The sequence below is a fragment of the Ranitomeya variabilis genome, chromosome 3 (genome assembly GCF_051348905.1).
Source record: "Ranitomeya variabilis isolate aRanVar5 chromosome 3, aRanVar5.hap1, whole genome shotgun sequence".
NCBI classification, from domain to species: Eukaryota; Metazoa; Chordata; class Amphibia; order Anura; family Dendrobatidae; genus Ranitomeya; species Ranitomeya variabilis.
The window spans coordinates 740,669,463-740,683,893 of NC_135234.1; the positions used below are offsets into that span (position 1 = coordinate 740,669,463).

Sequence of the window (14,431 nt, forward strand, 5' to 3'; positions counted from 1 at the left end):
GAGAATACAGTAGGTGAGGGTAGAGCTGGTCATGCAGCGGTTTGGTCGATCGGTGGTTACTGCAGGTTGTAGGCTTGTCGGAAGAGGTGGGTCTTCAGATTCTTTTTATTGACTTGTCACGTTTCCATCATGGTGTTCTATAATTGATGGCAAGAATTTGGCTTCAAGCTCGGGGGTCCACAACCAGTGGGTCATGAGCCACGTGTAGCTTACGGCCCCTAATGTTTGGTTCCCAATTGTATGCTCAGGCGAGTGTCTCAATTGTAAAGGTGTCTGCAGAGGTCATTATTACTTATGAGGGGGGCATTATTACTTTATAATGGCAACTCGGGACAATATTACTTGATTAGGGACACTTGGAATATTATTTTTTATGGTGGCACTGCGGCCATTATTACTTTATAAGAGTGTAACCGGGCTTTTATTACTTTATATGGGGTCACTCTGAGAATTATTAACTTAAAAAAATAAAAAAAAAAAAGAGGGCAACGATTTCTTCACATAAAATTTGGCTCGCAACCATCTCTCAGATCTGAAAGTGTCTCTTGTGGTAAGAAAGGTTGGGGATACCTGCTGTAGAGTATTATTGATGTAATGTGGGTAAGGTTTTGTTGGATTATTACTATCTGTATTGTAGTTATTACCTCTATACATTACAGATTTCCTGTGAAGGATCTGCTAAGATTTTGTGGGGTGTTTCATGGCAAAAACGCAGGAAAAATGCAACGTACGCACTTACCCTAAGAGCTGTGGAAAACTGAAGGACATGTCATGAAGCTTTCTGAAGATATCTATGGCTAATGCTTGAGAAGAGATCCATGAACTATGCTCATTCCTGCATTAAAACCAAATCTAAACAGGCTGCGGGTCCAGACCTGCCATCTCCAAGGAAGTGAGGCCTGAAAAATCACCTCCCAAACCTACAACTAATGATACAGGCCCCTCCAGTGTGAAGGACTCCATACTCCTTGGGCTTTTTCACCTTGGTTTTGGCTACCTTTGAGCTTTTTCCGATGTCGCGCTATAACCATGCACTATGCATCATCATTTGCAACTTTTTTAAAGTCCATTTTTCTTGTCTTTTGTCTCGTGCTATTCATTGATTTTTTTATTTTTATTTTTTAAGCCAAATGAGTGGTGCATGTTCAGGGCTTTGGAGTCGGTAAGCCAAGCCTCCCGACTCCTCAATTTCCATGACTTCGACTCCACTAAAATGGACTCTGTCTCCACAGCCCTGTGCACGTTGTTACTGAATTTTGGGGCAGAATCAAGGACACTCTTTATTTTTGTTTTTAACCTATTTTGCACCTCTTTAGTGCAAAAACGTGTGGGTTACTAATAAAAAATGCTGCAACATTTGCAACAAAGATTTAGGCTTCTTTTACACTTACCAGGTTTTTTGCGGGCTTTTTTGTGGGCTATATCGCTGCAATTTTTACGGTCTGCCTCAATAATGGACCGCAAAAAAACTTGCGGATCGTCGGTTTTCGGGTTTCTAAAAAATATTGGAAAAAAACCCCGGCATTCCGCAAAACCAGAAGTCACGGTGCACTGCAAAAACAAGCTTCCGTTGATTTTCCGGCCCCATTTATTTTTTTAATGGGGGCCGAGTCCGTAAGTTGTGAAAAATATCGAGCAGGCTTGATATTTTTTCACGGCCATAAATACAGCCATACGGGGCACAGTGAAATTATTGCGGCCCATAGAAATCTATTGGGGCCGCAAAAACGGGACGCAAAACCACGGTAAGTGTAAAAGAAGCCTTAGCAGTACATAAAGTAATTTCAGGAGGAGGGGACGAATGGAGTACATTAAGACCAAATTTTACAACTTTTCAAAAAGTCGCAAATGATGAATCGTTGAAAAAAACAAAAACATCTGGAAACCCTAAACCCTAGCCCACCGTGACAAACTAAAAGAAAAACAAAAGCACCAATAGGCAAAAAAGTGAATTTGGAAAAAGCTTAAATGGAAAGATGAATATGGCGCAAAAAAGAAAAAGCAAAATACTAAAATCTTGGCAAAATAACAGGTGCAAAGGCAATAATGAATTGCGTCCAAAGTCTCTCCGTACATTAGAACCTAATAAGCTACACTCTTGTGTACAAGTCCTGAGTGTGCCAAAAGGAGATGTGATGGGTATATGTAGGGTGCATGGCGGTCCCCAAGGGACTCTTCTACCCAGAGCCTCCAAAACTCTCCCATACATAGTAGACAAAAGTGAGCCAAACCCACCATTTTCGTTGGGACCATAAGACTAACTGACAATGTTGGGTTAGAGAATAATCAATCTAGTGGAATTTCGATGGCCAATCCTTTTGTTTTTGGAAGCGATAAGCCACTGCCAGGAGATCCTGACAGCGTTTTTCTCCTCTCCTCCCACACCCTGAGCACTCGTATGTATAAGGGAGTCGAGAGCGAACTGTTGGCTAAATGTTCACTCGACAGATAGTTGTGTAATGTGGATAGCCAACGTTAGGTAGCTGAAGTCCACTACTCGGGGCTTAAAGTAAAGTGCTGTTTATAAGATGAAGCTTTGTGTATGTTACACGCTTGAGTGCCCTCCGTCCAGCACAATATATCACCATATTCAGACATGTCTAATTCTTGAATTACTTGTAAGCCAGTTAGACGGCTGTTCACCGATCGTTAGTCTGACAGCCATTTTTAGTCTTTGCCATACACAAGAACGTTCATTCGTCCAAGCTCTGTTTCCTGTGAGATGCCAACAGACAGACGCCAGAAGAGATTATCTCCTGAAGAAGAATATATTCAGTAGTCCGAAATCGTACGTGCCTGATCGACATCTCCCACGACGGTCAGTTGTTGGCCAAAGCCTTCGATATTGGCCGTACGGCAGACATTAGTCTAACTTATGTGGGGATCTTAAGAATCATAGAGATTTTGTCTAGGACTCCTCGACGCTCGGTATTTTTGTTCTGTTTGCAGGATCTCCTAGGTCGTATAAGACCATCATCGCTTGTGACTTTTGTCCATAGCTAAATCTATAGGTCGCTGTAGATCCAGGACTTCACTCTGTGATGTAGTTGACATCTGATTATTTCGTATTTTCCGTCTGTTATACTTTTCCCAGTTGGCAGGAGGATTTGATGTCCCTCTGGTACTCGTGTGCTTGCTTCCTTCCCTTTGGTGCAGTTTCCTGTTTGATAGTGAAGCTTGCATTGTGTTGAGAACTGATGAAGCCATTAGGGCTTGTCCAGAATCGTTGTAACGCTGCCAGTGAATGAATTAATGTGGACTCGTTACTATATCCTGGGCTGGTGGAACAGGTTCCATATCTTGCACTGATGAAGGCTAACAAGCCAAGAGCAGCTCACATGTACCAGAGTAAAGGTACCTTCACACGAAACGACGCTGCAGCGATAGCGACAACGATGCCGATCGCTGCAGCGTCGCTGTTTGATCGCTGGAGAGCTGTCACACAGACCGCTCTCCAGCGACCAACGATGCCGAGGTCCCCGGGTAACCAGGGTAAACATCGGGTTGCTAAGCGCAGGGCCGCACTTAGTAACCCGATGTTTACCCTGGTTACCAGCGTAAAATGTAAAAAAAACAAACAGTACATACTTACATTCGCGTCCCCCGGCGTCCGCTTCCTGCACTGACTGACTGACTGAGCGCCGGCAGTAGCAGGGCACAGCGGTGACGTCACCGCTGTGCTGTGCTTTCACTTTCACTTTGCGGCGCTCAGTCAGTGTGGGAAGCAGACGGCGGGGGATGCGAAGGTGAGTATGTACTGTTTTTTTTTTTTTACATTTTACGCTGGTAACCAGGGTAAACATCGGGTTACTAAGCGCGGCCCTGCGCTTAGTAACCCGATGTTTACCCTGGTTACCAGTGTAAAATATCGCTGGTATCGTTGCTTTTGCTGTCAAACACAATGATACACGGCGATCGGACGACCAAATAAAGTTCTGAACTTTATTCAGCGACATCACAGCAGGATCCTGATCGCTGCTGCGTTTCAAACTAAACGATATCGCTAGCGAGGACGCTGCAACGTCACGGATCGCTAGTGATATCGTTGCAAAGTCGTTTCGTGTGAAGGTACCTTTAATGTCTCTACAATTGTACTGGTTTTTGTTCTGCACTTTGACAGTCCTGGACCCTTTCGTTGTCCCAAGAGTGAAGAGTACCACTCGTGGCCATGCCCTTTAAATAGTTTATTGGTGGGTGGGCGCAGAACATTTTGAGAAGGGACTTAAGTATTTAAACCAAAAAAAACCTTTGCCTTTTGCATGGTTATATGCTTTCTCAAATCTCCTATAATATATTGGGCAGAGTTTATCATTGAATTTGCGCCGCTTTTCTTGGTGTGCAACATATTTCTGCGAAAAAAGGATTTAGAAATGTGCAAAAAAGAAAAGTTTCCTAACCACAAAAATGCACAATAATGTTATACATTTTTATATTGCGCGCCTCTGGGTTCTGTACGAGAGAGCTGCTGCCAGACATTTCTGGTGGCAACTTATCTCGGAAAGAACAAAAGGATTGGCAGTCCGAAATTGGATATGCCGGATCCTTGGCTTTCTTTACAAAGCTCTGTCCATGGCCCCCTACACCCTAGAGTGTCTGCTGAAAAAATTGGCAAGAAGTGGTCGACTCCTTCTATAGTGTTTTATTTTGTGAAACTTTAGATTTTTTTTCCATTGGTGGGTGCGCACCTATCCAAGTTTTTGAGAGTCCTTCCAGTATTTATCCACCATCAGTAGTGTCATGTTCTATAGCGCTTCTAAAACACTAGGTCCCTATGACCGGTCAGGGTTTTACGGTTTCTGAATGGGTTCGTATGGATAAAACATGGTGGCTTTTTCCATATCCAGCGATCCTCCTACCATGAGCTGAATCTAATGCAGCCATGTTTTACTATGTACAACCACTTCATCCTTCCACCTGTTGGATCCCTTGGATGTCATAATTCACCATACGTGGGACTTCTAAGAACCATCACGTTCTTCAGTTTGGTAAACGTGCCTACTTGAAGAACTTTTTTCTAGTGTCGGTATGTGTTTGTAATCCGGTGATGTGGTTAATTGGTGGAATGCATTTTGTGAACTACATAACCCAGCAGCCAATTTCTGAAGAATAACACCTTTTGCCTCCTCACAGGCCAGCACGGATGGTGGATCTGCGGGGGCGTTGACTCCTCAACATGTTCGCGCACACTCCTCTCCAGCCTCTCTGCAGCTTGGCGCCGTCTCTCCAGGAGCTCTTTCTCCACAAGGAGTGGTTTCTACCCAAGGACCTGCCCCTCCAAATCCACATCTCCGACAGTCGTCTTTTGAAATTCCGGACGATGTCCCTCTGCCTCCGGGATGGGAAATGGCCAAAACTCCATCGGGACAAAGATATTTTCTGAAGTGAGTAAATTCAGTCTGTGGGGTTTTTTTGAAGATGTTTATTCGACTTTTATATGTGCATTAATGTTTTAGATATGTCTTTTTTACTTCTTTATACATTTGCCAGACTGGGTTATTATTCAGGAAGGTTGATGATCAGTAGGTGCCGGGCAGTGCGGAGGTGTGATGGGTATCATTATGATGGCACCATAATAATAGAATAAGCAAATTGATGCAATTATTTCTATATGTATCCTGGGCAGTGCGGCGTTCTCGCCTGTGACTGTTTAGGCTGGGCCTGGTATTGTTCATTGGGCACAGGAGCGTCTTCTTGCACCTCGGTCATTGATGCTGGGAGTGTCACTACTGCGGGAAGTTGGCAACGTAAAATGTAAATAGGTTATTTTTGGATCATGATATGTATTCTTAATTAAAACATGTAAGGATTAATTATCAAAGTAATTTAACAATTTGGAGTTAGTATGTCAGCTAAATGCATAATTTTGCAGAAAAGCATGCTTTTGCTCCCTATATCTCACACACAAAAAAGAAAACTGCTTTTGATGCACATACCGATCTAATATGTCCAGGAACTGTTCTGATTTTCATGCTTTGTAACTTGCCATTTTTGCTTTATTGAGTGGATGGTTCCCAGCATTCTGCCAGCACTTTAGGTGCATGGATGTCCTTGTCATCACTTTCTAGCATGCATAGCGCCAACCATCATCCAGACCTGATATCATGCCAGGCCAGCTAATCAAAAGAGGACCTGAGGATGCTGGCAAGTCGGAATCAATTCCCAGTGCTCCTGTCCAGCCCCCATGGAATACTGACCTGGCCGCTGGGCCCAGAGTCCTGCAAATCTGTGTGCTCATTTCTACCTTTTAAGTGTCAACTACTCTACGCAACACGTTCCGCTGTCCTTGTATATAGGCATTCATCCATTTTATTTTCTATTTGCTCATCTGTTATCCTAATAGTGAGCACTATGATTCTGGAACGGGTTTTCTTTTTCTTCTGTGCCCCTCCATTCCAAAGTTGTGCCCCTAGGTAATAATTGTGCAAATTTTTCTTTTTAACCAACTAGACGAGTACCGCAGAACTTTTATGTGGGCATGGCTGGGTTTTCACTGACCGGTATTATGAGACAGAAAGCAAACGCACACAGAGAAGTTTTGTTCTGAACGCCCAGTTGATTGAAGGGAGAACTTGTCCCATTTATACCAGGGGCCATGACTTAGGAACAGAGGGCACAGAAATAAATGGAAAAACTGTTCCTGAATCACTGCAGTAGCAACAATTTGAGGAGGTGCTGTTATGATAGTGAAGCAACTCACTCGGGAAAATGGGTAACACCCTACAAATTGCAACTGACCCAGCCGGTTCCTGTACAGACTAGATGACCTGATCCCCGCAGTTACTAGTGGTCCCTGCGTGAACCGAGATAGCCATAACCAGGGACTAGACCAGTGTTCCCCCAACTCTGGTCCTCAAGAGCCACCAACAGGTCATGTTGTCAGTATTTCCTTAGTATGGCCCAGGTAATAATTGCATCACCTCCACAGGCAATAATTCCATCACCTTTGCAATATGAAGGAAATCCTGAAAACATGACCTGTTGGTGGCTCTTGAGGACTGGAGTTGGGGAACACTGGACTCGACGATGGCAACTTGGACCTATGCCATCTGAAAGGCCGTCAAGGGTTCACATACGTCCTAAAGAACCAGAGAGCAGAGTGCAAATTACCTACAGAAGGGAAAGTGTGCTGAAATAGAAAAAGATCCCAGAGTGAGTAAAACAAACCACAAAATACAAAATAAAAGAAGATGTACGTACTGTTAGGGAATATGCCTCCCACTTCCTAAAAACAAACAGAAGATAGGTGTAGGGTAGAAAACATAAACAGAAAAGAGATGAACCCTAGCTGGTCTTTAACTGACTGGCTTAAGCTACAGCAGTATGGTTGGACATCCAATTTGAGACTAATACCAGTATGGGGAAAGTATATAAAGCCGCACCCGAAAGGTGATGGGGCAGACAATTGAGTAAATGAAAACACACCTGTTAAGGTACCGTCACACTAAACGATATCGCTAGCGATCCGTGACGTTGCAGCGTCCTTGCTAGCGATATCGTTTAGTTTGACACGCAGCAGCGATCAGGATCCTGCTGTGATGTCGCTGGTCGCTGAATAAAGTCCAGAACTTTATTTGGTCGTCCGATCGCCGTGTATCGTTGTGTTTGACACCAAAAGCAACGATACCAGCGATGTTTTACACTGGTAACCAGGGTAAACATCGGGTTACTAAGCGCAGGGCCGCGCTTAGTAACCCGATGTTTACCCTGGTTACCAGCGTAAAAGTAAAAAAAACAAACAGTACATGCTCACCTGCACGTCCCCCAGCATCTGCTTCCTGACACTTACTGAGCGCCGGCCCTAAAGTGAAAGCACAGCGGTGACGTCACCGCTCTGCTGTTAGGGCCGGAGCTCAGTCAGTGTCAGGAAGCAGATGCTGGGGGACGTGCAGGTGAGCATGTACTGTTTTTTTTTTTTACTTTTACGCTGGTAACCAGGGTAAACATCGGGTTACTAAGCGCGGCCCTGCGCTTAGCAACCCGATGTTTACCCTGGTTACCCGGGGACCTCGGCATCGTTGGTCGCTGGAGAGCGGTCTGTATGACAGCTCTCCAGCGATCAAACAGCGACGCTGCAGCGATCGGCATCGTTGTCGCTATCGCTGCAGCGTCGCTTAATGTGACGGTACCTTTACCCTTAAAAGACTGAAACAAGGATAACAGAAATTAAACACCCGGAGATGAGGTGTATCTGCAGTGGCTTATAGGGTTTGTTTTTTCTCCCTTGTTTTAAATACCTGTAAAAGTTCACATATTGATCTTTTCCTCTCTGGATCTCCCTGCACTGCCCTGGTTTCCTTATTAAGGGCTCATGTTTCACCTAGAACAATGAGGGGACTTAGAAAGTAAAGTACACACAAGTCTGGCAAAGTGGTATGCATGAGCGAGAGCGTTTGTTCCTCAGCAGACATCCTAAGTAAATGATTGAATGGACTGCTGGCTGTGAGGGATCAGACCTGATTGAGAAAAGGCCTGGATATAAACTAGGTTGTTAAGCAAAATAAAGGCAGCTTCTTAAATCTCTCCCTGCTGGGATCACATGCTGGCCTGCCCGGGCGGGTGACAGGCTTAACCCCTCCTGGCTTGGCAGAAAGTTTGTGGTGTTGATGCAATTAAGGGCGAGTCATCCCCGACAATAGGAAATCGGCTTGTTGCTGTACGATATAATTGATATGTAATCTCGCTGTGTAGGAGTTTGTAGATTTGAGAAAAAAAAAAAATCTGGCTCGAGTTCCAGACTTTAGAAACCACCTTAAAACCTGCAGGGATTTGTAATTAAAGAGCAATTACACACGCTATGGCGCTCTCCACAAGGAGGGAAGGGAAAAGTAAATGGCAGTTTGATGGCAAGGGGAATGGGTGAAGGGATGATGTAAGGACTGAGCACCCCTAGCCGCTGGACCACACAGGATCTGTGCCTATCCTGGGAGAAAATATGTGCGCTAGAATATCACAATGTGGATATGAGGGACCGCGCTCGGGGGTGCGTGTTCAGTAATGATGGACAGTAGGGGTTAATACCAATATGTGATAGGAAGTATCCAGATCCCTATCCAATATAAACCTGCTGTACGTGCTTAATACCTTGCTTATATATGTCTATACAAGCTGTATAGATGGTGCTTACCTAGTTGTGATTGCTAAGCCGCTCCAGCGTCCTGTCTGGCGTCCGCTGTGGAGTGCGGTGCGGCGTCAATGAAGGGCGGGGGATGAAAGCGTCGGGTATTGCAGCAGTAGCGGTACCTGGGAGCCCCGGCCGAAGGCGTCCCTGGTAACCGCGAGGAGAAGAAAAAATGGCCGTTAACGCCGGCTCGTGGGTGCCTGAACAGTGACGTCACTACAGTACAGAGCGGCGTTGGAGCCAAAAAGGGTGGCGTCTAACCAACGCGTTTCGAAGGTGCTCGGCCTTCTTCGTCAGGGATGACGAAGAAGGCCGAGCACCTTCGAAACGCGTTGGTTAGACGCCACCCTTTTTGGCTCCAACGCCGCTCTGTACTGTAGTGACGTCACTGTTCAGGCACCCACGAGCCGGCGTTAACGGCCATTTTTTCTTCTCCTCGCGGTTACCAGGGACGCCTTCGGCCGGGGCTCCCAGGTACCGCTACTGCTGCAATACCCGACGCTTTCATCCCCCGCCCTTCATTGACGCCGCACCGCACTCCACAGCGGACGCCAGACAGGACGCTGGAGCGGCTTAGCAATCACAACTAGGTAAGCACCATCTATACAGCTTGTATAGACATATATAAGCAAGGTATTAAGCACGTACAGCAGGTTTATATTGGATAGGGATCTGGATACTTCCTATCACATATTGGTATTAACCCCTACTGTCCATCATTACTGAACACGCACCCCCGAGCGCGGTCCCTCATATCCACATTGTGATATTCTACTGCAGGGATTTGTGTTCAGGGAGCTTTTACCTGTCTCCATAATGTGCACTGATGTGGGGGAAGTAAAAGTTGTCAGAAAATCCCCGTAGGCCGGATTCACACCTCCCCAACTTGCATCACAGATATTACACTATATATAAAACGCTAATTGTATTAGTTAATAATTAAAATCTTATGAAAATATACACATTTTTAACACTTCTTTGAGGCTTTGGTTTTGTCTGTGAAATAACCCCACCTCCCGATTCATGGTCCTTGTGATGGAATGGTTTGCATGTACCGTGATCAGAGCCCAACAGCCTTGTAGATGTCTGTGAGGCTGTTTAGATCGGGTTAGGAGACCTGCGGCCGGTCTGTAAGTGGACAGTGAATCTTTGGACTTATGAAGTCAGCCTAAAACCTGGCCGAAAGTGTTGGCACGCTTGAAATGGTTTCAGAAAAGTAAGTACGGTATTTCTCCAAGAAAATTATTGCAAATACACATTTTTTGGTATACATATGTTTATCTCCTTTGTGTGTATTGGAACAACACAAAAAAACAGGAAAAAAGGCAAATTGGACATAATTTCACACACAACCTCACAAGACGCTTTCCCAGAAGGATTTTGGCTTAGTCACATACATTTTGGCAAATTGCAGTCTAGCTTTTTTATGTCTCTGTGTCAGTAGTCGGTTCCTCCTAGGTCTCCTGCTGTAGCATTTAATTTCATTCAAATGTGGATGGATAGACACTGATGCACCATGATCCTGCTGGACAGCTTCAATTTCTTTGGAGTTTGATTGGGGCTGCTTATCCGCCATCTGGACCATCCTGCGTTGCAACCTTTCATCTATTTTTTTTCTCTGCTGTCCACTTCCAGGGAGATTAGATACAGTGCCATGGGTTGTAAACTTTTTGTTTATCTTGCGCATCATGGACAATGGAACATCAAGATCTCTGGAGATGGACTTGTAACCTTGAGATTGTTGATATTCTTCAACAATTTTGGTTCTCAAGTCCTCAGACAGTTCTCTTCTCTTTCTGTTCTCCATGCTTAGTGTGGCACACAATGCAAAGACTGAGTCAACTTCATTCTTATCTGGTTTCAGGCGGTATAATATATAATCACAGCACAGCCTTGTACTCCTGAATGCGACTGTTGCTCGCACAGTGAGTAACTAAACGTTTAACTGTGTGGCAAAGTGATGCCCAAAATATTTGTCCATTCTTACTCAAACTCTGCAGCCATCATAATGCTTTAGAATATTCTGTCGATATGCCTCCACTGCATTAAAGGGCCACTGTCACCCCCCTCCAGCCGTTATAAACTAAAAGAGCCACCTTGTGCAGCAGTAATGCTGCATTCTAACAAGGTGGCTTTTTTAGTTTTAGGTTCAAGTATACCCCAAAAAAAGACATTTGATACTTAGCCACCATTGCTGTCTCTAGCCAGGGAGGCGGCTCCTCACTCCCCAGCTCGAAACGCTCCTCTGCCGTCACTCACATCTTCTTGGTCTTTCTGCGCCGCCCCCTCAGCGCTGTTTACGTTTTCAAACCGGCGCCTGCGCTGTGTAGTACTGTTCTGCGCAGGCCGTCTGCCGTCCCAGCCAGGCTTGCACACTGCGCCTGCGCGGCAGTGCGGCCACCCACCTTTGGAATCCCAGCCCCGCACTGTGTTATGCATTATGCACAGTGTGGGGCTGGGATTCCTGGGCATGCGCACGGCGTGTTTCACCCTGTCAGCCCGGTCCCCCGCCTTACTGCGTCTGGATAAAGTTTACAGCTGATCGTGCCTCCTCCTTCTAGCAATCGCTGGGCAAGAAGCAACTGTGGAAACTTGCCTGCTAGGTGGGTAAAGATCACCCCACAATTTATTAACAGATCCAGACACATAAATAACACACCTAGACACAACACACACCACCTAGCAGGCAAGTTTCCACAGTTGCTTCTTGCCCGACGATTGCTAGGAGGAGGAGGCACGATCAGCTGTATACTGTATCCAGACGCAGTAAGGCGGGGGACCGGGCTGACAAGGTGAAACACACCGTGCGCATGCCCAGGAATCCCAGCCCCGCACTGTGCATAATGCATAACACAGTGCGGGGCTGGGATTCCAAAGGTGGGTGGCCGCACTGCCGCGCAGGCGCAGTGTGCAAGCCTGGCTGGGACGGCAGACTTCCAGAGCTTACTGCGCCTGCGCAGAACAGTACTACACAGCGCAGGCGCCGGTTTGAAAACGTAAACAGCGCTGAGGGGGCGGCGCAGAAAGACCAAGAAGATGTGAGTGACGGCAGAGGAGCGTTTCGACCTGGGGAGTGAGGACCCGCCTCCCTGGCTAGAGACAGCAATGGTGGCTAAGTATCAAATCGCTTTTTTGGGGGTATACTTGAATCTAAAACTAAAAGAGCCACCTTGTTAGAATGCAGCATTACTACTGCACGAGGTGGCTCTTTTAGTTTATAACGGCTGGAGGGGGGTGACAGTGGCCCTTTAAATAAGATGCATCTGATGGCATGGTTTTTTTTTTTTTTGGAAAGCAGTTTCGCCCTGTCTTACGGGCTACCAATCACACACATACAGTCAGTGGCCATCAGCCAGCATGTAATGTTTCTTCATCCATTCGTGACAATTTCCGTCCCAGTCTGTACAGACCAAGTGATGTCACTTTATTGCACGGCACAGGTCCCGTCTTCCCGGTTTTCCCAGGATATAGAAGTAGTTACATATGACAACTCATTTCCTGACTTGATCTGCATAAATCTGCTCAGATGTCACAGTGACCTCGGTGATTACGATTAGCATAATGGGCTAGTTTGTATCCCTGAAACGGGTGGGAAGTTCTGTTTAGAAACTACTTCCTGTCTGAAGTGACACAAACCGGAGAAGAACTTTTCCCAGTTAGGCTAGCTTCACATTTTAGACTTGGGTTGATGTGTTATGTGCAACTCTATGGATTCGCTTGGGAAAAAAAAGTGTAGCATGCTTCTTTTAATATTTTTTTGTCTTCTTCCCTCACTTCTTTCTCTGTTGGAATGGCAGGGCCCTATTATAACTTTTGCAGGACTTCCAGGAACAGAAACCCAAACTCTAGTGTTAACGCAGCTCATGTGGAGTTGAGAAACTTTTTAATCGAGTTATATACTCAAAACTTTTATTAATTTTCTAAATGGTCTATTTGCAAAATTTCTTAACTTTTTTTTTTGTTTTTAGTTGCCTTGAAAGAATTAAAAAAAACAACAAAAAAAACAATTTTTGGCAGAATTGAGATCTTTTAACACTTTTTTTTTTTTTTTCTCCTTATGAATGGTTGAAGTAGTATTTTATAATTTATGCATACATAAGGAGTGGCTGATAGCTAAAATATACCTAAGTAACACCACAACCTTGGCCCTGGGATTAGAGGAAATTGACCAAATATAATGGGTGGCGTAAAGATCTAATTGACAATTGAAATGGTAGTTTCTTTTATTTTTGTTAAATTCTCTATTCCCACACTTTCAATGTATCACAGCTTAGTTTTTTTTTTTTTCTTTTTTTGTATGCTTTTGGGTAACGGATAAATGTCTAAAAAAAAATATATATATATATATATATTTGGAAGCTCACCTTTTTCCTATGTTAAATATGAGGTTGAGGAAGTGATACTGCCACGATTTTACATTTGACCAATTGGAACTTTAGTGCCCTAACTAACCTAAATTTCCTGTGAGCAGTGTATATGCTATTATAAAGGCATGTAGGGGATGGGACGAGGTTATAACCTCTAGATAATAACCACAGAGGTGGCCTGGCCACAGATAACAGCTGGCAGGAGCCTTGTGTCCTGTGGCTAATGGAGATTTGAGCTCTTCTGTCTATTTATGTGACGAGTTGCAGGTTCCATTGATGAAATCTGGTTTTCCCACTTTCTGTCCCCTGGAAACAAAAGCTTAAGGCCATGTGCACACGTTCAGTATTTTTCGCGTTTTTTTTGCGTTTTTTCGCTATAAAAACGTGATAAAAACGCGAAAAAAACGCTAACATATGCCTCCCATTATTTTAAGTGTATTCCGCATTTTTTGTGCAAATGTAGCCTTTTTTTCCGCGAAAAAATCGCATCGCGGAAAAAAAAGCAACATGTTCATTAAAATGCGGAATTGCAGGGGATTCCGCACACCTAGGGGTCCATTGATCTGCTTACTTCCCGCACGGGGCTGTGCCCACGATGCGGGAAGTAAGCAGATTATGTGCGGTTGGTACCCAGGGTGGAGGAGAGGAGACTCTCCTCCACGGACTGGGCACCATATAATTGGTCAAAAAAAAAGAATTAAAATAAAAAATAGCGATATACTCACCTTCGATGTCTTCCCGCCTCTCCACTGCACGCTGTCGCTTCGGTTCCTGTAGCTGGTGTGCGGTGAAGGACCTGCCGATGACGTCGCCGTCTTGTGATTGGTCGAGACCGGTCATGTGACCGCTCACGTGACCGCGACGTCATGGAAGGTCCTGCGCGCACACACCAGCTATACGGAACGGACGCCGGTGAGGAGATCGGCTGTCTGCGGGTGAGTATAAG

At 45.1% G+C, this 14,431-nt stretch overlaps 1 protein-coding gene across 4 annotated transcripts in view; it reads left to right on the top strand.

Moving 5' to 3' along the window:
• YAP1 (Yes1 associated transcriptional regulator) overlaps positions 1–14,431 on the top strand; it is a 62,774-nt gene that overhangs the window by 12,360 nt on the left and 35,983 nt on the right. For all 4 annotated transcript variants that reach the window (XM_077298485.1, XM_077298487.1, XM_077298486.1 and 1 more), the window contains exon 2: positions 5,131–5,381. In XM_077298485.1, the coding sequence (XP_077154600.1) occupies positions 5,131–5,381 (251 nt within the window). The remainder of the gene's footprint in view (positions 1–5,130; positions 5,382–14,431) is intronic.